General features: G+C 36.4%; 4 protein-coding genes and 1 non-coding gene across 6 annotated transcripts; 2 read left to right on the top strand and 3 right to left on the bottom strand.

Annotated features, from left to right (window-relative positions):
• Window positions 1–1,870: 1,870 nt before the first annotated feature.
• On the bottom strand, window positions 1,871–5,532 carry LOC135582911 (transcription factor bHLH49-like). 2 transcript variants are annotated; one of them, XM_065149049.1, is made up of 8 exons: window positions 5,089–5,527; window positions 4,227–4,981; window positions 3,915–4,139; window positions 3,764–3,829; window positions 3,613–3,681; window positions 3,447–3,518; window positions 3,078–3,275; window positions 1,871–2,328 (listed from the first exon to the last, which is right to left on the bottom strand). In XM_065149049.1, exons 2-8 carry the CDS (start codon window positions 4,887–4,889, stop codon window positions 2,236–2,238), a joined length of 1,386 nt encoding a protein of 461 aa, XP_065005121.1. In that variant the 5' UTR covers window positions 4,890–4,981; window positions 5,089–5,527; the 3' UTR covers window positions 1,871–2,235. The 2 variants fall into 2 exon arrangements, with proteins under 2 accessions (XP_065005121.1, XP_065005129.1); XM_065149057.1 differs by lacking the exon at window positions 1,871–2,328 and having other exon boundaries at window positions 3,220–3,354; window positions 5,089–5,532.
• A 2,986-nt stretch (window positions 5,533–8,518) lies between these two features.
• LOC103977845 (pentatricopeptide repeat-containing protein At5g48910-like) lies at window positions 8,519–11,061 on the bottom strand. The gene has a single exon (XM_009393480.3). The coding sequence runs from the start codon at window positions 11,007–11,009 to the stop codon at window positions 9,093–9,095; it is 1,917 nt and encodes a 638-aa protein (XP_009391755.1). The 5' UTR covers window positions 11,010–11,061; the 3' UTR covers window positions 8,519–9,092.
• Window positions 11,062–11,731: 670 nt separating this feature from the next.
• LOC135619860 (uncharacterized) lies at window positions 11,732–14,165 on the bottom strand. The gene is made up of 5 exons (XM_065122285.1): window positions 14,000–14,165; window positions 13,302–13,405; window positions 12,269–12,323; window positions 12,055–12,200; window positions 11,732–11,976 (listed from the first exon to the last, which is right to left on the bottom strand). Exons 1-4 carry the CDS (start codon window positions 14,095–14,097, stop codon window positions 12,077–12,079), a joined length of 381 nt encoding a protein of 126 aa, XP_064978357.1. The 5' UTR covers window positions 14,098–14,165; the 3' UTR covers window positions 11,732–11,976; window positions 12,055–12,076.
• Window positions 14,166–14,794: 629 nt separating this feature from the next.
• Window positions 14,795–19,873, top strand: LOC135619853 (ASC1-like protein 1). The gene is made up of 6 exons (XM_065122274.1): window positions 14,795–15,021; window positions 16,439–16,665; window positions 16,754–16,909; window positions 18,057–18,242; window positions 18,987–19,171; window positions 19,393–19,873. The coding sequence occupies exons 1-6, from the start codon at window positions 14,869–14,871 to the stop codon at window positions 19,422–19,424; spliced, it is 939 nt and encodes a 312-aa protein (XP_064978346.1). The 5' UTR covers window positions 14,795–14,868; the 3' UTR covers window positions 19,425–19,873.
• A 765-nt stretch (window positions 19,874–20,638) lies between these two features.
• On the top strand, window positions 20,639–20,722 carry TRNAL-CAA (transfer RNA leucine (anticodon CAA)). Its single transcript has one exon. It is a non-coding gene; the product is annotated as a tRNA-Leu (tRNA).
• The last annotated feature ends 3,650 nt before the right edge of the window (window positions 20,723–24,372 follow it).

Here is a 24,372-nt window from a genome sequence, read left to right as displayed (position 1 = left end):
AAAGCCAAAGGTGTTAAAAAGTAAGAGGATGCCATGGATGAAGAAATAAAAACTCTTCATAAAAGTAAAACTTGAGATGTCGTACCAAAATTTATAAATGTAGATTTAATTACTTATAAATAAGTCTATGTTAGATAGAAGTATATAAGGCAAGACTCGTAGCAATAGAGATTTCTAAAAAAATATGAAGAGAATTATGAGAAAAATTTTTAGTGTAATGACTAAGATGATATCTATTAGGATGGTAATTGCTCTAGCATCTTGTTCTAGATAAAAGCTTTTACAACTTGATGTGAAAAATGTCTTTCTCCGTAGTGAAATTGACATGTATATTTATATGGAACAATTAATGGGGTATACTTCTATTTTCAAATAAAATTATATTTTCAAACTCAAGAAAATATTCTATGGGTTAAAACAAGCTCCGAAAGTGAAAATATTATTTAATATTTCTATTTTATAATTATTTTTCTTCTATGATATTCTATTTGTATGATATGATTATCATTGATAATGATAAAATCAAGTTTTCAAACTTCATAGTGATCTTTCCCTTCGATTTTAAATGAAAGTCTTAGGGGAGCTTAATATTTTTCTTGATCGGGTGGAGTGATGAATATAAAAGAAAACATATTTATCACTCATATAAATTATATAAATAAAATTATTGAAAGGTTTGGAACTAACAAAAGTAAGAAGATTTATACTCCATTTGATGTAAATATAAAGCTAATTTATAATGATAACAAGGTTTTTTCTAACTCTCATTCTTTCATTGTCTTATTGGTAGACTCATCTACTTAATAATTATAAAACAAAATTATATTTTCAATTAGTCTTGTAAGTCATTTTATGTAATCTCGAAGGAAGTCATATCTTGATTTGAGATTATTTTATAAGAAGGGTATTCATTTTGAAATGCATGGTTACATACATACTAATTTGGAAGGTAATTTGGATAATCATAGATCTACTTTTAGTTATCTTTTTATATGATATCTCATAGTATAGTAAGAAATAATAACCATGCAATTGATTAATAACCATGCAATAGATCTACTTTTAGTTATCTTTTAGTTACATACATACTTATTTACTTGCTGCTCAAGAATGTATATAGTTAAAACATTTGATCAATAACATTTACTATCAAATTAACAAACCAATTATTTTATAGTTTGATAATCAAAGTGTTTTAAAATTGATTATAAATTTAATTTATCATGTAAGAACTAAGTATATTGAAATTGAACATCATTTCATTTCGAAAAGTTGTTTTAAGAAATCATTAAAGTCACGGAGAAATAAACAGAGATTTATCTTCAAAAATATATATTTTTAAGATTTAAAATATTATCTTTCAAAGGATTTTAAGATTTTTTATCTTTTATCTTTTTAATAAATTGATTAGATAGAGTTTTAAAGATAAGGGTCTCTTGGTTTAAATTATTATCATACACCTATAAATAGATGATCATCTATATGTGTAGATCTTTAAGTGTTTAGAATTAAATGGCTGAAGACTTAGAGTAATTCAAGATCTTGTAAGTATTTTTCATTTTGAAAAGAGTAATATATATATATATATATATATATATATATATATATATATATATATATATATATATATATATATATATATATACTTTCATCTTAATTTTTTTTCTATTCAATTTAATCTTGAACTAGTATTACGTTGATACTATTATAAATTTTTTTACTTTTTTTTCCATTCAAATGTTACTATTATTTCTTTTTTTCTTCACTGTTTGTACTTTACATTCTGAATGTAACTTATTTTGCAGTCTGCTAATAATCAATCTGAGCTTCTGAAGTTCTGATTACAAACTTTCACTTCTGATTGTGGATAGAGAAACTTCATGCCCACTTAATTATGCTATTTCTTAAATTTAATTGGCAGAGTACAACATATTCAGCTGAGAATGCAATTGAAGATTGGAGAGGAAACTCTCAAATTGCTTTACACAACAGGCAACCAAAACCACTTCAGGATTCAGATTTATTCAGTGAGAAATATGGTTTTCCAGATGAGTGTGCAGCTTGCATCTTCCCCTTAATCTTTCATAATTTTCTAGCAGAAGATCGACCCGAAAACCAATAAGCACAAGATGTTCAAAGGCAATAGTGAAGTTTTTGTTGGAGCCTTTGCAACTCTCAGTTCAGTCAGCAACAACTGCAGAATCATGATCGGATACTGCATGCACATATTGAGGTTTACTGTTGAACTCTGTGAGTATTGAGATTGACAGTGCCATTGTATGCCATTTGCATAACATTGTGGAGCTCTTCATCCCATGCATTAGGAACCTGCACATAAAGCAGAGCTAAGTGCCACCAAGAACTAGAAACTATAAATTGTAAATATTTATCATTAGCTGATGATTATGTGATGTGACAACATAGGTAGATGCACATTAAGTTCATAAATTGTTGAGTTTCTGATGAATCCAACAAGTTGGTTGTTTCCTTGATGCGGAACTAACATACAGGTTTCTGAAAAGAAGATAGGGTTCCTTCTTGGATTGAACAAGAGAAATAAAAACTGAACTAGTGATAAGAGAAATCACAATGCGGTAGAGTTATGGAGATGTTAACATTTTATAGATGAGTGATTATTTCACATAAAACAAGAGAGTGATAAATGATTAAGAAAGGTTTTTTCTTCAAGTTCAGCTGAAGTCTTGACCAAGTTGAACAAAAGTTGATTTGAATGCAATATACAGCTGCAAATTTAACTGCAAAGAAAATCGGGGCCGCATTTTTCACCAATATCAGCTGTAAAATCCACATTTGCTATCATAGTAAAAGGAGGATTATGATTCAACTGGTTAGCATTTTCATCAATGAAAGTTGTGCATTGTGTCTTGAATTTCTTCAACATTTTCTTAGATCCTTCTGTTTCCTTTTTATTGAACTCATTTTTTTCATCTTAGGATTTTGGAAGTATCATTATAAGTTATGAACTGATAACTATTGTATTCTGATATCACACAGAATAGAAGTCTATGAAATCAATCCATGATGCTGTAAGAATATGACCAGACAAGCGAGTATACCTGCATTTTTGCTTCTTTGTATCCCTGTGGTGCAGTCATTTGAGCATTTATCGATCTTCTAAATAGATCAGGCAGATTTACATTGCCTGATAACCCAGCTTGAGCCAGACCCTGTTGAGATGGATGTAATGGAGGAGGACGAACAATGCCTGATGAGGAACCCATGGCAGCTGGGGGGCCGTTGCAGGTCTGAAGCAGCTGTCATATGGAAGAATATGAGAGTGGATTACCCAAATGAATGAGTGGCTTTGATGCAATGATAATAAGCATCACTCATCTGTTAAATAAACAAGCAGATGATGAACACTTCTGCAGTGGAAGCAACAAAAAATTTCTAGTTTCACCAGATCAAAGGTTGCTGCCACTTACATATTTCGAAAGTACAGCCTCGATGTCGATATCCAGCCTCGGATTAATAGCTGCAAGCTTCATTGACAGAAACTGGCAATGAAAAGAATGAAAGAAATCGTCAACTCTTCAGCAGAGGTTTCATGTCTCAAGGCATAACAAAACGTGTTTAGATCATAAATCATACCTCAACCTGCTGTTGTAGTGACTGAACATAGTTGATGATCTCGTCAAGCATCATTGCCTTTCCCGTGACCTATATTCAAATGTTGGCAGTACCAATAATTCTTAGAACAGGCTTCATATGTTGAATTCGGAAGACAATTCAAGAAAGCTACCTTGCTGCAACCAGGAACAAGATCTTGAAGAAGCTTCATTCGCTCGTTGATCTTTTCCCTTCTCACCTAAGATAAATATGGATCGATATAGACCAAATGAAATAATTGTAGACTGGTGAACAAGAAATCTGTATAGGAGTCAGGATCTTACTCTTTCTGCAAGGCTATGGCTGTTTGTTGCCTGGCCACGCCTTGCTCTGATGTGGATGAAATCTTCCTTCGACGATTCATTGCTATCTTTGACCTGCTTCCCTCCGGGCCTGGAAGTTGCAGCAGTTGAACTGTTGTGCTCGGCTTTCTTTTCGAGTTCCATATTGTCATCACCCATTTCACCAGATATCTGTGAGGCCACCTTTGCTTGATCTAATGCCATGTCCTACAATGTAGTGTTCCTTAAGATGCCTACTTGTGATCGATGGAGAAGAGACAAAAGAATGTGGGAGAGAAATGGGATAAGAACTACCTCACTGGTTCTTTTCCGTTTCATAGCGGCAGGCAGTGTGGAAGAAGAATTCCCAGCTGCATGTGAATTATCCTTTTCCTTTGATCCATGGTCAGTGGTAGACAATGAGGCACCCCTGACAGCTTCCATCATGTTGATTTCATTCTTCTGAATCTGAACTCCGGAGCTCTCTCTTGAAGCATTAGAATGAGGACTTTGTGATTGAGCTGCGCTATAAGGATTCATCAAGCCACCTAAATCACTACCACCGAAGCATGAAAACCTTGCAGCCCTCTCGATGAAAGCTGAATCGGATGGGAAATGTGATAGACTTTGGTGAAGAACTCCAGAACCAGTTTGTAATAGAGTTCCTCCGACCGACATCGAATTCCCGGTGATTTGATTGCTGCTCCCCTGCAACTTATCTTTGCACAAATCCAAGCTTGTTGATTCTGTGGACAGGTTCCAAAGACCAGCACTGAAAGGGTCAGCCATGGAAATCGATGAGCATGGGGTGGAACCAATCTGATTTCCTTGGCTAACAGCGGCCGAAGGATTTCCAGAATCCAAACAACCTATGGATGGATTGCATTGTTGCCAATCAGAAGAATTCCCAGAGTAGTTGTAGTCCAGATTATCCTCATTCTTGAGTGAGTTACACCCATCTTTTCCATGCATATCCATACCAATGCCTCTTATACACAACCTAGATCTATCAAGGCAAGCCAGCAAAGAACGACTACTTACTGACTTCGATCTCGGTCAGTCTAATGTCACTGCCCAATAGAATGGATCATAAGCTCACAAAGATAAACATGAAGCAGGTGAAAGAGAAAGTTCCTGAATCTGTAAAAAGCAGAATTTACGTACTGAACACACTCACCACAACAAGATACATGAATCAAAGAAAATGGATAAATGGCATTAGGACAGAAGGCAGACAACCATATAAGCCAGAACTCATAAAACCCAGATTTCAACAGCAAAAAGGATCTAAAAGAGCTGTATCATCCGATGCTTGCATATCACACAATATAAGAGATGGAGAAATGAATAATGTGTCAGGCCAAAGATTCCAAAACCCAAGGAGTTGAACAAAGGACACAAGTACCAGCTGTAACCAGAGGTGAAAAGATTAGGCCTTACAGTGTCTCCCCTCTTCTCAGCAACCATAGCAGTGAAATGAATCAAAGTTGGTCTGGTTAAAGGTATCACTCTACAGAACCAATGCCACTCTACAGTAGCTATTCTTGTCTCATTACAAAAAAAAAAGGCCAGATTCATAAATCAGTAAATGTTACAGTGCTAAGATTTCTTCATGATGCACTTAAGAGAGATTAATCTTTGAAGTTTCTGTCACAATTTTGCAACCAAATGGATTGGCTGCTGCCATTGCTTACACCAACATTGGGGATGATCCAAAATCTATAGGAAGACACTCCTGACTCCCTCCAACTCACCCCTGTCAGTTTCTTTATTCCAAAGCAACATTATAATACCAGGTTTTCTTTAGCTTGCATTATTTTATTCTGATGCTTAGCTTTGTTTTTCCCTCTTTACTTGCCTTATTACAAGCTTCGAGCTAGCTAGCAACCTGACATTGCCAACCATTCCAGTGATATCATGTTTAGGATCTCAAAAGGTTCTGCCACAATCATTTGGATCATTTGGAATTGTAGGAAACTTCAGGACTGGAACCAATGTACTTACTGCATTCCATTTCAACTTAACACCTCTGGTTTTAAAGATCTTACATCATACGAGCAATCCACTAGACTGAACATTAATGGCACCAAGAAGGTTTTGACGATCACTTGCTTGAACTTATATTAACTTGTAATTCAAACCAAATTACTACCTGTTCTTATGAGCTGGAATGCTCTTCTTTCAATGTCCTTCCAGTAGAGCTGTTCAGTTCAAAGGCATACCACAAATCAAAGAAACTATACATGAGGAAGCAAATCCAAAATCGACATTTTTCTTCTTTGGAATGCTCAGCTTATGTATATATATCCACAGTAAATTTTTTGGTGGTCCATCTGAAACAATGATGAGAGATAATGGACATAGGGGTGCGTGTGAAGCAACGTAACGGACTTGCCTTTTATTAACCTCGGGAGGTTAATAAAAGATTCAGCAAATCTAAGAGGTTTTCTCGTTACTCACCCTACATGACAATATCTAACCAAGCTCAGCAGGATGATAACTGGCATTTCCCCATAGATTGAGATGAAACTGACCTCATATATCTTCAAGTCCCTTGAATTTGTTATTCTCCGGATGCTGTAAATTGGGCGGTGCAATCTGACATGGTCTACAATTTCCTACCTTTTTTTATGATTGAAGACTAATGCAACATTTAAGCAAGCATCTAACCATGTTCATATGGCAAGGTTCTTCTTCTTTATGAGGTCAGTTCATAAACCTGTTTTATCATCTACTCCACAGTCACAAACAGCCTTGATGCAGGTAGTCTTCATTCATAAATAGCCCAAATATAATGAACAGGTGCCTGTTAACTACATCCGGAGCATATAAATTCCTCTGCAGATCAAAGAATTTGTTGATCCTAATGCGAGTAACCAACCAATTAAGTACATAATTTTCTTGGTGGAATTCATTACATTCATCCATAACTAGGTTCAAAATTCTGTCTGAGAAGGAGATAGTTTCACATTGTTGGCACTGGTTGTCTTTTTCAATCATCATAGAAAAAAGAAAAAAAGAGAACGAGTAGGAAGATCAAAATATTGGTTAAGAAAGAGGGTGAGAAGATAGATGGGGAGTCATTGTTTATGTTGCAGATAGTACTAGCAGGACCATCCCAATGACTTGTGCATGCATTTTTCTGAGACAGTCTCTGATTCCAACAGATGAGTTTACCGAGAACCTCAACTCTTCCTCTCTCATTTCATCATAAGGTGACCTTGGGACTCGAGCAAGTTTAGAGACTTAGCTTTAGATTACTCAAGCCTTCTTCACACTTTGGTTTGTTAATTACCAAGTGTAAATGCTAATCCTTAGTGTGATGACAAAGCAAGCATTCAGGAACATGGTCTGTACTGATGAGGTTTGGCTGATAAGACCTTCCTTTTCCTTTGTTCTTTTACCTCCCTTTTACTTCTCCTCCTCAAAATTATGATATGACACAAAACCAAAGGATGATGAGGAGAAGATATTAAGATGTTATTTTAGTGTATATTTGAACATTTAGATGAGCAAGTATGGAAGTTAGAGGATGTGCCTTTGCTTGCAAGGAGAGAGGAAAAAGAATGATGGATTCACAAGGAAAAAGTCTTCAAAGACTATATTCTTGGGGTTTTTCCTGTAGGCCTTATCTGGGTGAGGCTACAGGTTTTGTTGGGATGTGATGTGAATTCCTTTGCCATGTAAACTTGTGTTCCCTTCATGATTGAAATATATATTTATATGATCATTAGGGTTTTTAGGAGAACTCTTTTAAATATAGATTCTGAGGTAGGGGTGGGAAAAAAAGAAGAGTTTTTTCTTGGAAGGAGTTCATTTTTTTTCTTCCTTTTTTACTAAGATCTATTATAATAATTTTCATCCGATTAGTTGACTATCGATATTTCGTCTCGACAATCGAATTTTTTAACATCATTTTCTTTTCGATGATTTTGATGATCAGAATTCAAGTCACGGAAATGATGGTTGATGGTTGTGTTCTTTTGATGGATGGGCTCAGATCGTGTGGATCCATCCTAACTCAACCATTGCCTTTGTGTGGTGCAACATGACTGCGTGAGAGAAAGGATGGAAGGGTTGGTTGTGCATGAGCTACGCTGCGTTGTGGCTAACACAGACAAATGCATGATGGAGGAAGGTGGCATGGCGCTCCTTTTAGGAAAGCTAAAGCTTGGGAACAAATCCATCTAAAAGCGAAGGAGGATGGCGTTGGGCTCCTTTTGAGGTCTCACGCGCACGGTTCGACTTTAGCTTTTCATCAAACACCTCGACGACGATGGATCACAGCACTTGTGTGTCATATGTGATGTACTTGCTACACTGCAGACCCTCTCTTTTCTTCAGTTCCTTCAAATGGAAGACTCTGTCAACATGCTGAAGAGCTGCAACCTGGCTTTTGTTGACCCAAACCAGGCTTATCCAACACAATTATTGGGCCAGGCAAGATTATATCTTCTTCTTCTTCTCCTTTTCTTAATTTTGGCTTGTGTATTAGGTTTGAAAAATCTCAACCCCTAGCCAACTCAGGTTGAATGGGGCTTATTCAACCTCAACATATAAATCCCAGCTCAAACTAAATCCAACCTTATTTAATAAACTAAAGAATATTGAGCAAAACCAGACTCTTGTCAATGTGAAATTTAGGAAGGATCAATGTATACAGCAAATAGATACAAAGATAGTTTCCTCAATCAAGAAAGCAACTTTACAGTCTATTCTCTGCTAATAAAAAATATTTTAGCAAATAATAAGGGGTCTCATCTGACAAGATATGACTGGATGCTTATGTACCTTATAAACATACAAACCAAGCAACTCGATTTCACCCCAAAACCAATCAGTATTTGTGAAGACAACAGGCAGTTAGGGCACTTCCGAAGCCAATGTCAAGCTGGAATAAGAACTAGTAATAGCACCACTGGAGGAAAATGAAGGTCTTTAGCAGACAGGTATCTCATAGAATGTGATAATCTGAAGATAAGTTATCCCAATTCCAGAGGGAAAGATGATTGAAGATGAATTATAGGAACAGAGGTGGCAGTTTCATGTAAGAAGATAAAGGCTCATTGATCCATCCAATGAAGTTTGCTGCATCATTCATATGATTCCCCGTATGTACACTCTTCAGTGAAGGGAAAGAAATTCTTCTGTACGTATATAATTTCAATTAGTAGCTGTATATCACCAGTAGTCCATGCAAGAACAGGATCCTCTGTTGAAGTGATGAAAACGGTTTGCATCTCTGACGATTATATTCCTGTCATAAATCTGACTGAGAAGTTTCAATGCTGAATGACAATCCCCACATATGCGGAGGTTCTTCACCACCCTAATGGTGGCACCTGGGCTGGTGCTGATGAGTCCGTAGGCTACTGCCAGCTTCTCGCTGTGAAGAGCCAGAGAGCTCTCCTTCACATCTGCCTCTTCAATGTCAAGCAAAACCTGTGTCGTATCAGGTTCATATCCTGCACGCTTCAACTTCTGAGCCATCTCATCAAGCATCTTATATATCTCTTTCTTTCTAGCATGAGCTGCATCCCCAGCGATGAATTCATGGACCAGGCCATCCAGTTCTATAGAACTGCAACCAGGTACCTTCTTTATGCCTCTATCATGCATCAGCTTCCTCACCCTATAAACCCCATTCCAATTGTTAGACATTGCATATATGTTCGATAGCAGCACATATCCAGCATTGTCATCAGGATCTATTTCAATAAGCTTAAGTCCAGCCTTCTCGCCCAACTCATAGTTTTTGTTAACTCTACAAGCACCTACTACGGCCTTCCACATGACTTTATCAGGTTCAATTGGCATTCGTTGGATGATCTCCTCAGCCTTTTCGAATAAACCTGCACGGCTGAAAAGATCCACCATGCACCCATAATGACCAACATCAGGTTCGATGCCATAAACATTACTCATCTTCTCAAAATATCTGATGCCTCTATCAACCAACCCTCCATGACTGCAAGCATTCAAAACACAGGTGAAGGTGATCTTATTCGGCATCAGACCAGAAGCCTCCATCTTGGAGAATAGATCAATGGCTCTTAAACTGCAGCCATTTGCTGTGAAACAGCCTATCATCGCATTCCAAGTATCCACACTTCTCCGATGCGTCGTCTCAAATGAATAAATTGCACCTTCAATGCACCCACATTTTGAGTACATATTGATCAGTGCTGAACTAAGGTTCTCATCGAGCTCAATGGCATGTCTCTTGATGTATGCATGCACCCACTGACCCTGGCCCAATGCTCCCAACTGGGTCACAGCAGAAAGAACACTAATCAGAGTCACTCTATTTAGTCCACACTCGCTGCTTTGTTGCATCAACCGAAACATCAAAATGGCTTCCTCAAATTCGCCCGCTTCAATGTAGTATGCGATCATCGTATTCCAAGATACCACATCACGAGCCGGCATGCTGTCAAATAGATTGTGAAGATTCTCACCATCATCCATGTCAGCATACCCTTGCAACATGCTGTTCCATGCAACAACATCCGGTTCAGTGCTTCCATCAAACACCTTGCGGGCATCACGAATCCGGCCGGAAACAGCATACAGGTGGATGAGCTTATTGCGGATATGAGCGTTGGACTCCAAACCGTGCTTGACGACCTGCGCGTGGATCTGCATGCCGATCGCAAGCGCGCACAGCTGCGTGCACGCCTTGAGCGTGAACGTGAAGGTGAAGCGATCCGCCTCCACCGCATCCACGAGCATCCGGCGATAAAGATTAATGGAGAGGAGGGGATTCCGCCTCTCAGAGTAGGCACGCATCAGGGTGTTGCAAACGAAGGTGGGCGGGTGGTGTGGGAACGAATCGAGGATCTTCTCGGCGTGCTCGAGGCTGCCTCGGTCGGAGAGGGCGTAGAATTCGGCGAGGCGGCCGGCCGAGTAGGGGTCGGCGGTTTGAGAGGTCTTGACCATGAGAGCATGGACTTGGGTGGCTTCTTGGAGGTGGGTGCAGAGGTGGAGGAGGGAGAGGTTGGTGTTCGGAGGCGGAGGGGGTGGCTTTGCCACTGATGTTGCTGGTATTGAGACGGGTACGGGAGCGGAAAGGACGGGAATTGAGGCTGCTGAAAGCATTGGGACGCTGCTTCGGATTGTGATGAATGAGAGTCATAAGAGGCAGTGACAGTTGGGAACAGGAGAAGCGCTTTAGCTTTCGGCATATTTGAATAAAATAAAACAAATATTTTGAATAATGTGCTTACAGATCCTTTTTAACATTGTAAGGAATTGTCACATCTCTTGGTTAAAATTTATTTCCTAACATATTTAATATATATCTAATATCAGGTTATCTACCCTTTATCAACTTTACTGCATCGAAACCCCCCCCCCCCCCCCCCCCCCCCTCCTTTTTGGGAAGGAACTATGTATATGGAGTAACAAAGAAATCCTTTCCGTAGAGGAATGAAATAGCTGATTTGAACATTTCCGACAATTGACCGATCTGTAAGAAGCATCCTGTATACTTTAATCCTCTTAAGAACCCAAGTTATAAGAATACCTAATTATAGAGAAACAAGTTTTCCATCAGGTGATGCATGGAGCTTTCTTGGTATGCTGCTTGCACTTGAAGTGGGATCATATTGCAGTAGCACGCAGCTCTGATTCAGTTTTGTACAGTTCTAAATAGAAAACAAACAGCTCAAGAAACCAAGTGAGAATTATTTAGTGCCGCTTAAGTCAGATTTCAAAAAATAAACACAAAATACTGCATAAATTTTTTGCTTCTCTAAGTTTAACTACAATCAATCCACCATTACCAACTTTATCGAAGATAAACCAGCAAAAGTCTCCCATAGCAATAACCTTAAATTTTAGAATTTAGATAAAGTGGTCTTATCATAGTTGTTCAATAAGAAATATCAAGATAAGTATTATAGAGGATCCATGTAGACCAACAACATTTCTCATGTTTTACTACTCAAATGTAAGCAGAATTCCCTCATCAATTTGGTGAAAGCTTGAGTGCCCCATGATGACACTTGTAGCCAGTCTTGGCAGCTAACCTCTTTCCGTATCTTTTGATGTCCTAGTATCCTGGCTGCAATAACCCATGAGGATGAAAGCAATGAAAGAGACAGCAAGATAACCCATAGTTGTAAATAACCTTATATCTCACCATAGCATCTTTCAAATCATTATTAACAGCTTTTCTTAGGTTCCTGGTTCTTGTCGGTTGCAGCGTTGGTTTCTGCTTCAGAAGATGACTGATTCTGATCTTCCATGTATTTGATTGGGTCGGCAAACGATCTTGTACAGGGCCATCTAATAGGACCAGAAAAAGAGTAATTAAAATTGAATTAGTTTGAAATATAAAGAAACATGAAGTTTACCTGCTTGACTTTATAATCTCGTTATCAATAGTTGTTTCATGGCCATATATGTCCCCTGAGGATGAATGCAGACAGTACAATAAGTGATTACAGAAGTAGAAAAATTTATATGGATAAGTTAGATTGCATATCATGGTCTAACAAAACGTTAAATCAGAAAAGAGATGCTGATTATGTTTTACCAGAAGATATCAAATAAATATGGAATTCCTTATCTCAATTATGCAGCAAAAAATAAAAAAAGAAACAGAACAACAAAAATTAAGCTGAAACAGGACCAATATCTTTGATTTTATTGGATCCATACAATAAAATAATCTTTTTAGTTTTGCAATCTCATTAGTTTGATTGTTCTGTAGCTGTCTTTCAATCTTGAAAAAGATTTCTGAGAGTTGGTTTCATGGATCCACAAGAGACTCCTAGGGTTCATGATTTGGTTTCAGTCTCATTTAAGATCTTCTTGCACACTATCTGATGCTTTGAGATCCTCTCAAAATCAGGTATGACTTAAGCCTTGGAGCTTGGATTGGGGCCTATCATGAATAATAGTGCATCATCTAGTTTATGAGCCAAGAGCCTCACAGAATTACATAGCCTTTATAGGAAAATAAGTAACTCATACAAAAGTGGTCAATAAGGCTCTTGCATGCAAGTCAAAAGAAAGTGCATCTGAAATAATAATGCAAGACATTAATTGCAAGTGAACAAGGACAAGATAACATTGATAAAAAAATAGAAAACACAACATGTTTAACACCCAAACAATTAATCTCAAAATAAACTCAACAGCAATTTGGTTATGTCATTGAGGGGATAAAAAGTATACTAAAGACGCTGTGGAAAATTTAAAACCTAGATACAGCAGTGAGCTGTATTGTTTAGTTTTGAAGCCTTGAACACAGATGCATATCTAGAGAATCAGTGAAAATCGATTTCCTGCTACAAATATGGACGCCATAGGGTGAGAGTGATCTCATCACTTAATGAATTTACGTAGGATGAACTTGAACAAAAGCTCAGTCTTTAATTGTACCTCCATCTAGGGCCTTTTTGGAGAAGTACTTGGCCCTCAAACGGCGGGAATAAAGTGCTTCATACCGCTGGTGCTTCTCTTCAGACTCTGCAGCATCTATTTCGCTGTCAAGGTTGAAACATGATTTTCCAGTCATCACCAGCTAGGAAAGCAATTAAGCAGGTACATTAACTAAATAACTGATTATAAGATATTGAGGAATCGTTCAACAGTCAAGAAGGCTACGGTTTAGAGATAATCATCAACTTATGATGTATTCATGCCCGAAAATTTTGGTATGGTTTTATACTTTTTCTCAAATCAATATCTAAAGAAAATGCTGAGAAGTTTGAAGATTTGACAGATAAAGTTAATCTTTTTCCAAACAAATTTTTTGTGGAAATTAGCTTTAATTCTGACTATTAGGTTTATGTATGGCTAAAATAGATATCGAATCCGAAGTTGAAAGAACTCCAACCGGCAGACTAACTTGGCTGCAGGTGACACTGAAAAGGCGAAACAAAATATTAAAGCTTCTAAGGCGAATGCTTCCGATGAACGTTGAGACCGAAGGAGGAGTCAAGGTTTCACCTGGAAATTGCACGATCCGAGTCACTTCCTGTCGGATTCGTCGCCGTTCCCAGGAGAAGAGCAAACAAAACAGAAGACTGACAGATGAAGAAGAGGAAGACGGAGAAGAGGGGGAGCAGATGACATACGGGACGTGCTCTTGCTCGCTAGGTCTCGCCTCCATGGTCGAGGTAGCCTCCTCATCCTCCTCGTTCGGTCGTGCCTTCCCGCCACCTTCCTCTTCCATTCTTCCTCCGGCTCGTCTCCCCTCTTCGATGTGGAAATAGGGCTTTTTCGGGATCCTTCCCAGTGGTTACCTCATCAAACTCTATCGTAGCCGTCCATTATCCGGGTCCATCCATGTTTTTTGGATGTGAACGGTCCGATCGCAACTGGATCACGGTGGTATGGAGATCACATATCTAGACAGTTACATATGCCACAAATAAGACCCAATTTGTACATGCCTGCGATGTATGAGTCACTTTAATTGGACCTTTGACACAATTTATTGATTCGATGTAATTGAACTTGACCCACTTTTCAATGAAAAATCAAAATTGTCTTGATCTATTCATCGGGTGTCAATTTGATGTTGACCTGCTACAGGTTCATCCAGACTCGGTCAACATCATAAATCCTTAATCTGGTCTAATCCAATGTTCTTGATACTCGATCGACACCGTCCAATTAAATCAAAGAAATGGACGGCTGAGATCAAACAACAAAATTTCACTGTTCATTCATGTTACGCGGTTGCAAGACCCGGCGAATCCGAGCTCCAACGGAGGTCGATGCGACCATTCACCAGTCGATCACCACTACATGTATTGGTGAACAATGAGACATGCGATCGCATAAAACTGCCATCGGAAAGCTGTCCTCCTAGACTTCACATGACGCCAGTCGATTGTGGATATTAATATAAAATCCTTTTCATTGCTCTTCTGTTCCGTTTCACCTCATCGATTCGCTCCGGCCGCCTCTCAAATCCGATCTCTTCGGATCTCGCGGCTCCATGATCTGGTGGCAGATGGACGTGGTGGAAGCTTTCCGATCGATGACATGGGAGCAGGAGTCATACCCCGCGTACGCAGACTTCCTGGCCCTGCCTGTCTTCGCGATGTTCTTCCCCACCGTCAGATTCTTCCTCGATAAGTTCGTCTTCGAGGTGCGTGATTTGGGCACCCTTTTAGCTTGATTTGTGTCCGTTCTGTGTGTTTAAGAGCCCTGAATTGCCATAAAGTTCGGATCTTTATGACTTTAGGTGCATATTTATGCCAAATATCCGATCTTGCTGCGACTAGCTTGATGAGAGCTTCAGTCCGCACAAATAGCTTAGTTTGTACTCTTGGATGTGTGAATAGCTTAGCTTGCAGTCTTGGATCTCCTTTCTTTGTCGAAAGAATCTTGTCCAACGAACTGGTTTTGTGGGAAAAGAAGAATTCTAGTCTTGTGTTTGTGTGAGAACTTGCTTGAAGAGAAACAAAGATTGCCACTTTTGGGATCTTTCTGGCTTTTTCAAGTAGTTTCTTAGAAGAAAGTATGACGACTTTTGCATTCACTTGATCTTGTAAACAGTAAACTGTTTCCTTTTGTGGTTTTTGATTTCCACAGCAACATTATATGTTTTGGAAGTTGGAATCCTAAGTGAAGATGATTGCTAATCTGTTCCGATTAGGAGCAGGTCACATTATTGATAATGTCGAAGCTGCTACAGAGTCGACTTCTCTACATAAACTATTGTAATTCTTGCTCCTCGTTGAAAGTGTTATAAGGGTTCGAGATAAAAACTAATTTGCATAGATCCTTCTTCATGATTTAATCTGATCCTGAATTGTCCAACCCTACAGTAATTACAGCCACTTCAATTCCATCTAACATGGATCCTTAAAATGATCAAAAGCATTGATTAGTTTGTGTAACTTTGTTTTCTTTTGCGACATATTTATCATCTTGTATCTTAATGTTGACAATACAGTCGTTGAACATGCACATGCAGATCTTTTTCAATTTTAAAATTTTCTTTTCTTGAATCCACAATGGAACTAGGCTGGAAATCAGGGTAGAGACGAATGAAAACACAACCTGATTGACTGACCATCCCAAAAGACGATTCTGCAATCCTGACTATCACAACATTGAAGTCAAACATTTTCATCTAGGGTGTTTTTGAGTTACCTCTGCCCATTCTGAGAGTAAAGACCTGATGGATGCTTGGTTGAGTTGGATGCCTACTGTAGAAGAATTTATGTGGTTGATATCAGGCCCGATTAGGTTATGTGTCAAACATAATTAGGTATGGGTTGAGGTCTTGTCAATCTTAATTTTGATTGCTTGTCAACATAGAAGCTTGGTTAACTTGTTCTCAGGCACAAATTTTTATTCTTACCAAGGCACTCAGACATGCGACTAAATCTGATCCACATGTTCATATCAACGTAAGGATGGTTATTTAAACTCCTTATGTTCTTTGATTAATAAATTGCATATGTTTCATTACTTTGTTCAATTCACACTAGCAATTGTTTCAGTACCTTTTGAGTATCAGATACTCATTTTGATCTAAGATTTTTTTTTATCTCTAGACATTGGCCACATGGCTTATACCTAAAACGGTGCATGAAAACCTCAGTGCTGAAAATGAGAAGAGAAGAAAAGTCAAAAAATTTAAGGAGTCAGCATGGAAGTTTGTTTATTTTCTTTCAGGAGAGCTTCTGTCCTTGTCTGTTACATACAATGAGCCATGGTTCACAAGGACCAGATACTTTTGGGTAGGACCAGGAGATCAGGTCTGGCCTGATCAGAAAATAAAGTAAGATTTATGTTTGTCCTGGCAATTTTCTTTTTAATAGTGTCCTAATTGGATATGGGCATACTTATCAAATATTTCTTCGATCCAGATTAAAACTTAAGGCTGTTTACATGTTTGCTGCTGGGTTCTACACATATTCTATATTTGCCCTCATGTTCTGGGAAACAAGGCGATCCGACTTTGGAGTGTCCATGTCTCATCACGTAGCAACTGTGGTTCTCATTGTGCTGTCTTACATATTCAGGTTAGCCATCACACTGAATATTAGATAGTTTAATTTTCTACCATCATTCTGCCAAATAGATAACGTGGAGATATATGTTCTATAAGCTGGCAGGCTATGTTGGTCAACTTTTAACTTCTAGTATATTTCTATACTTTTTAATATTTCTCATATGAATACTATGCTTTACCTGATTAACCTTCCATTGGAGAAAAAATAATGCAATCTGGTCCTTTTTGTTTTTAGGTAGAACGTTTGTCATGAACCAGAAGTTATGATACTCAGAGAATGGAGTCTTCATGAACTATTAAGATGGAAGATTGCTAATGTTTTGAACTCCATTTTTAGTTACAGAAATTGCAATAAAAAAAAATCAACCAATTGATGTGATCCTTGTGATCCTTGTGATCCTCAGGATATATTTACCAACTTTATAAGATTGCTAGCCAAGGTGGTCATCTCATTCCCACCGAACAAAAAAAAAAAAAAAAAAACAAAGAAAAAAGATAGATAACAAGAAGCAAGGACCAAAAATCCCAGGGATTGATAACAATACGAGAAACTTGTCTCATTTACTAGCCCATCTATGTCCCCATTATATAAGGACATACAAGTCTAGGAGATGATTAATTAAAATATAATAAAAAATAAACATATAAATAAAGTGTGAGAAATATCTCTTAAATGATGATACAATAGTCGGTGAAGTAAGGTGGTCCTAGTAGGATTTTGATAACAAAGGGCCACAAATTGCTTACATTATGTGCCATTATGTTGCAATCTTACCATTCTAAAAGATGTATTCATGTACAAATTGGATTGGACATGTCAGGGCACCTCCTCAGGTTTATGTGGCTCTACTACTACAGGCTAAACACAATTTAATCAAGCTTATTCAACCTTGGTAATTGATCAAACAAAATGGTTGCTTCTAAGTCATGCTACAATGTGAACTCTATTATCAATTTAGATTGGCCCAGAAGTGAACTAAAATTTGCTCTTGCGTGTTAAATTGGCATATCAATCAATAACAACTTATGGAATTCGTTATGTTCATAAACAACTCCTTGATACACAAAGGCTTTGATGATGATGTTCCTACAGTGATTTTTAAAGTTCATTTAACAGCTTCAGTGCCTATGTATATTTTATCTTTCTATTTGAACAGGTTTGCACGTGTTGGTTCAGTTGTTTTAGCCATACATGATGCAAGTGATGTGTTTCTGGAAGTGGGAAAGATGGCGAAGTATAGTGGCTCTGAATGGCTTGCTAACACTTCATTTCTTCTGTTTGTTGCATCATGGGTTTTACTTCGTCTTACATACTTCCCATTCTGGATCCTCCGAAGTACAAGGTAAGTATCGTATGCTAATCCACGTGTTATTGATTGACTTACTTTAATAGATGATGCTGCTTAAATAGCTTTTCAACACTGCAATGGTCAGCTTATATAGGTTGGCGACCACAATGGTCAGCTTGTATTCCATATATTTGCCTGGTATTGAGAATTAAATCTATGTTTGTGGAAGATAAAGATTCTTTTTGTCCCTGGACTCATTTAATACATGCAACATCTTTTTTACTGAACATCAGTTTATGTAGAAAATCAAAATAAGAAGGATTAAGTGCCCCATCCACAGACTCAACGAGGAGAACTAGAAACAGCTTAATTTGCGCAGGCGCATCATTTGTTTTTTCATTATATGGCTAAAGCTCACCTAAATGAAATCATATGGCCTCTATAGGATGTGCTTCCAACTTCCAAGGTAGGACTCTAAAATATTTATGAAAATGGGCATGAATTTTCCAACTTCCAATGTTTTGCAACATTGAGATTTATTTTCACTTTGACAATTCAATCTACTTGACATTGCTTGATGGGAAAAACAATTCAACAATATATGCTACAATCAATGGACAAAGAACTGCTAACCATGAGTTCCTTAGGTAATGGTGCAGAATTCTGGAAGCACAGTGAAAAGGAAAAAGAAAATCTAAATTCAACGAAGTTTCTTGCATCTGTTGTATTCTGAAGAATTTTTTATTAGACCCGACGTTTTGAGATTCAGTGATTTTTTTCTAACCTTATGTTTTGCAGTTATGAAGTTGTCTTGACTTTGGATAAGGCAAAGCACAAATTTGAAGGGCCTATATACTATTATGTCTTTAACACTCTTCTATTCTCACTGCTTGTTCTTCACATCTATTGGTGGGTTTTAATCTACCGAATGCTTGTAAAGCAAATCCAGGCTAGAGGCCATGTCGGTGATGATGTTCGATCTGGTAAGTGCTCTGTCATTTGCGTTTATATGAAAAGCAAATTTGTTATGAATGACCAACATATTTCTACAGAAAATTAACAAAATACACAAGAATGCTTGTAGTTTTTATCTTGGGATGGTCTGCCCTTTTCTATAGCAGTCTACCTTTGTTTTTCTAGGTGCCATATTACACATATTCCATGCTGTCTGTTGTTTTAATGTTCTTGATTTTTATTTCTTTAGATTCAGAAGGTGAAGACGAACATGAAGATTGACTGGGGATATCTTCTGACTAGTGCTGATATGTGAATGATGATCCCATGAAAGATCACGATTCAAGTTCATCGTTATTAGTGTCTCGATTTGTGTTTTGTTGATGATCTGCCAACTGCTAGTACTCAAATGGCTCACAAGTTTTGGCCAAAAGATCAGCCTCTTCTCTATTTTTAGGTTGGCTCCACAACTAAGCTTGGTTATATGGAATCAAACTTCTTCAGCATGATTTTTCCCCAATTGGTGAGTGGTTGTCATTAGAGATACCTCCTCATACCGGAGAGCATCTGTATATTTTACAAGAGAAACAGATGGGATCCACATAGAGATTGCTTCTGATAGGCATTTGTTCCATTGCGGCACATCTTTTGTCAACCAAAAGTGCTGATGCATGCTGTATTCTGTATTTTAGTCAACAGTTGCAAACTATTTGCTGATTTGATTCTTCTCATTGATTTAATCCTTAAAGTTGCACATCTTAAGTTTGAAGATGGGATGCTGATCTACCGGAATGATGCCTTTTATTCTCATTGGTCATCTTAAGTGTGGCAAAGAGAAGTTACTCTGCTATCTCTCGTGCTTTGTACATCTAACAACTGAACGGTGAGCCTGACACTCGTCAGCCACCTACATTTTCTTTAATACATGACCGATCAAAAGTTGGCACTCCTTTCTAGCTAAAACAGAGTCACTGCATCTCGAAGTAAAATTATGTCGAGATCATCATATACTAATTTGTCTGAAGAACATTTTGTTTTGAACAAATATCCATATTATGTACTGTAAAATTTGGAGCAATGCTGACTTGGGAGTCTAAACATGCATAAGCAATGGAATTGTTGTATCGATGAATCTCCTGATCCATTAATAAGGTAAGAGGAGTGCAATAAATCTACAGAAGGCTCAATTTATGTGCATGTGTGATGAAGCCTCATTCACCAAGTTAGCATATAAAGCATGAAGCGAGAGGAAAAGGGTGTTCCTCTTAATCCCCCAGCGCTATGGAGTGAGGGAGTAGCAACCTCGTTACTCCTTTCTCGTGCCATAAAGATTAGTGTCAGGAGATGGCTCTGGATCTGAGTGGATTACTGCGGTGGTTTCTCCCCATCCTTTGTATGCTAGAAACAGACCAACTTTGGTAACTCGTGGGTTCAATGTTAACTGTGCAGGTTAAGAAAGTAATTATTAATATTATTCAAAAGACTCTAGCAACCAAGTCAGGATGGCCGAGTGGTCTAAGGCGCCAGACTCAAGTTCTGGTCCTCGTGAGAGGGCGTGGGTTCAAATCCCACTTCTGACATTTTTTATATTTTTTTCTAACAATAACAAGATTTTGTTTTGTTTTTTGTTTTCTGAATTAAGCATGATATACGATTATAGTTCTCAGCAACATGATAATTAGTCCATTAACTTGATAAAAGAAATATCGTAGGCCCAACCAGATAAAGTACTTACACCGATAAGAATGAATGTGATTACAAATAAATATGTATAAACACCTCTTAAGTTTTAGAAACAAATTATTCTTGGATTAAATTAGACAATATTCTGCTCAAAATTTATATGATTACAAATGATCTTTGTATACTGATTAAAAGGATAGTAAATCTCATCAATAAAATGTTACACCATTTAATAAAAATAATTTATTTTAAACATAGATTATTCAAATATCATTTATCACGATCGAATATGATAAGATAATTATTTATTTATTTTATTTTAAAGAATATAAGAAATTAGTCCATGTGAGCATGAAATACTTAATACCAACCGAATGAGAATATTCACTTTAACCCTATAAAGTAACTCGATTAATCTTTCATCTCCAATGTCGAACTTAATATGTAGAGTCAAATATTACGAACTCAATAGGGTGTCAAATGAAGCCATATACAGCGAATATAACATCTGAAGAATTATTATAATGGAAATGATCTTTTTTCATTCCTTAAAGCTACATATTTTATACATCTATACAAGAAGAGGATTTGATAGTCCTCCAATCATACTCATGAATTAATATGATTACCCTTGAATCAGGATGATTAATATGATAAAATTTATAAAAAAATAAGTTTATTTAGATCATAATTAGTTAACCCTTTGATGCTTGATTTATGATTCGTTCTCTATGATACCTCCGTAAGATTAAGCTTTCATCATGGATATCAATCTCAGAGTAATATGAGTAAAACACCTTACGAGTAAATGATTTTGTAGGCGAGTCTACTAATTAGTCATAAATATAGCCATAAAATTCATAGTTGATATTAGATAACTTGGTCTTTATTGAAGTGGAAGTTAATAGCAATATACTTCATATGAGAATAAAATCCTAGATTGGAGCATAAGTAAGTAGCATCGATATTATCATAGTAGATTATTGGAGTAGAGTGATTGATAACGTCAGGTTTGTAATACTTGACTTTCATGTAGAATATATATTTTTTTTTCTTGAAACTTCAAGAAATAGAATTTGCCCCGAGGAATATAATATACACCAATATGGATGTCTTATCGTCAATGTTACCTATCCTGTCAACATTAGCAAAGGTATAAAGATGGGGGGTTGATTGTTTTCGAAGAAAAAGATTATAATTGAAGGTTCCTTTAAGGTATCATAGGATATGCTTCGCTATAGTCCAATAAATTATGGAGGGTCGATACATGAATTGTGAAAGTTTGATCGCAAATGAGATATCTAGATAAATAAGCGATAAATACCATAGAGAGTCAAACATTTCTCAATACTATATGAAATCCCTAATAGGATTGTCATCATATAGTTTGAGTGACAATTAAGTAGGATGACAACTTCTTTAATATTTTATATATTTGAATTTGATAAGAGATCCTGAATATATTTTTATTGGGAGATAAAAGGATAAGCGGATGTAAATATAAAAAGCTTAATGAAATCTATATATGTTGATGAAATCTATACCATCTTGTATGAGCTAAGTTCATTATACCATACTCTTAGATGTTGATGAAATCTATATATAACTTTCTAATATTTAAAGGAAGTCTGGATAAGTCAAATTGTCAAAAGTTTTGATCACGGGACTAAAGATCTCTGTAAAGTTAAATGTTGGGATTTTAGTGAAACCATTTAGATACTAGAATATATTATATATAGTAATAGATCGAATATGAAGTCAGGATGACCGAGGGGTTTAAGACGCCAGACTCAAGTTTTGGTCCTTGTGAGAGGGCGTGTGTTCAAATCCTACTTCTGACATCATTTTATAGTTTTCTAATAATAACAAGATTTTGTTTTGTTTTGTTTTTTTTTTTCTGAATTAAGCATGATACGTATATCATGCTTAATTAGTCCATTAACTTGATAAAGGAAATATCTTAGGCCAAACCAGATAAAGTACTTACACTGATAAGAATGAATGTGATTACAAATCAATATGCATAAACAGCTCTTCAGTTTTAGAAAAAAAATTATTCTTGGATTATATCAAACAATATTCTTTCACTGCTCAAAATTTATATGATTGCTATACCGATTAAAAGGATAGTAAATCTCATCAACAATGTTATGTCGTTTAATAAAAATAATTTATTTTAGACATAGATTGTTCGGATATCATTTATCACGATTCAATATGATAAAGGTAATTAATTATTTATTTTATTTTATTTTAAAGAAGGTAAGAAATTAGTCCATGTGAGCATGAAATACATAATATCAACCTAATAAGAATATTCACTTTAATCCTATAAACAAACTCAGTTAATCTTTCATCTCGATTGTCAAACTTAATAGGAAGAGTCAAATATTACGAACTTAGTGTGTCAATTCAGTGAAATGATCTTTTTTTCATTCCTTAAAGCTACTTATCCTGTACATCTATACAGGTTGAGGAGGATTTGATAGTCCTCCAATCATACTCATGAATTAATGTTATTACTCTTAAATCATGATGATTAATATGATAAAAATTTCAAAAGGTAAGTATATTTAGATCATAATTAGTTAACTATTTGATGCTTGATTTATGATTCGTTCTCTATCGTACCTCCGTAAGATTAAGCTTTCATCATGGATGTCAATCTCAGAGTGATACGAGTAAAACACCTTACGAGGTCGAGTTTGTAATACTTGACTTCCATGTAGAACGTTCATTTTTTTTTTCTTAAAACTTCAATTAATAGAATTTATCTCGAGATATACGATATACACTAATATGGATGTCCTATCGTTAATGTTACCTATCCGGTCAACATTAGCAAAGGTATAAAGATGAGGGTTGATTGTTTTCGAAGAAAAAGACCTTGAAGGTTCCTTTAAGGTATCATAAGATATACATCACTGTAGTCCAATAAGATATGAAGGATCGATACATGAATTATGAAAGTTTGATTGCAAATGAGATATCTAGATAAATAAACGATAATTACTATAAAGAGCCAAGCATTTTTCAATACTATATGAAATCTCTAGTAGGATTGTCATCAAATAGTTTGAGTGATAAAAAAGTGGGATGACAACTTCTTTAATATTTTGTATATTTGAATTTGATAAGAGATCCTGAATATATTTTTATTAGGAGATAAAAAGATAAGCGGATGTAAATATAAAAAAGCTTAATGGCCCTTAACATCTTGTATGAGCCAAGTTCATTGTACCATACTCTTAGAGGTTGATGAAATCTATATATAACTTTCCAATGTTTACATATATGGTGAGATGTTAAGGATAAATGAAGTCAGAAGATTACTGCATAAAGATATTATTAGTCAAGTTAAAATCTCTTGAAAAAAATATTATTAATATTTAGTTATTATAACTATCGACCTTGAGTGATAGCTAAACTCAGGATAAATCAAATTGTATAACGGGATTGAAGATTTATGTAAAGCTACTGTTAGGGTTTTAGTGAAACCATTTAACTACTAGATGTATATTATATCTAGTAATAAAGAAAATTTGAA

This window comes from Musa acuminata, chromosome BXJ1-3 (assembly GCF_036884655.1).
Source record: "Musa acuminata AAA Group cultivar baxijiao chromosome BXJ1-3, Cavendish_Baxijiao_AAA, whole genome shotgun sequence".
Lineage (NCBI taxonomy): Eukaryota > Viridiplantae > Streptophyta > Magnoliopsida > Zingiberales > Musaceae > Musa > Musa acuminata.
Note: the sequence above shows the minus strand (reverse complement) of the source record. Positions and strands in the feature narration are given on the sequence as shown.

Bases quoted from the DNA above. Each gene is read 5' to 3' on its own strand.
- LOC135619853 (XM_065122274.1), top strand. From the start codon at position 14,869: ATGATCTGGTGGCAGATGGACGTGGTGGAAGCTTTCCGATCGATGACA. The intron at 18,243-18,986 runs GTAAGTATCGTA...TATGTTTTGCAG, and splicing joins TGGATCCTCCGAAGTACAAG to TTATGAAGTTGTCTTGACTT. The intron at 19,172-19,392 runs GTAAGTGCTCTG...TTATTTCTTTAG, and splicing joins CGGTGATGATGTTCGATCTG to ATTCAGAAGGTGAAGACGAA.
- LOC103977845 (XM_009393480.3), bottom strand. From the start codon at position 11,009: ATGCTTTCAGCAGCCTCAATTCCCGTCCTTTCCGCTCCCGTACCCGTC.
- LOC135619860 (XM_065122285.1), bottom strand. From the start codon at position 14,097: ATGGAAGAGGAAGGTGGCGGGAAGGCACGACCGAACGAGGAGGATGAG. The intron at 12,324-13,301 runs GTACAATTAAAG...ATTCATCCTCAG, and splicing joins CAAAAAGGCCCTAGATGGAG to GGGACATATATGGCCATGAA. The intron at 12,201-12,268 runs GTAAACTTCATG...TGGTCCTATTAG, and splicing joins GAGATTATAAAGTCAAGCAG to ATGGCCCTGTACAAGATCGT.
- LOC135582911 (XM_065149049.1), bottom strand. From the start codon at position 4,889: ATGGATATGCATGGAAAAGATGGGTGTAACTCACTCAAGAATGAGGAT. The intron at 4,140-4,226 runs GTAGTTCTTATC...ACTACATTGTAG, and splicing joins AACGGAAAAGAACCAGTGAG to GACATGGCATTAGATCAAGC. The intron at 3,830-3,914 runs GTAAGATCCTGA...TATTTATCTTAG, and splicing joins GCCATAGCCTTGCAGAAAGA to GTGAGAAGGGAAAAGATCAA.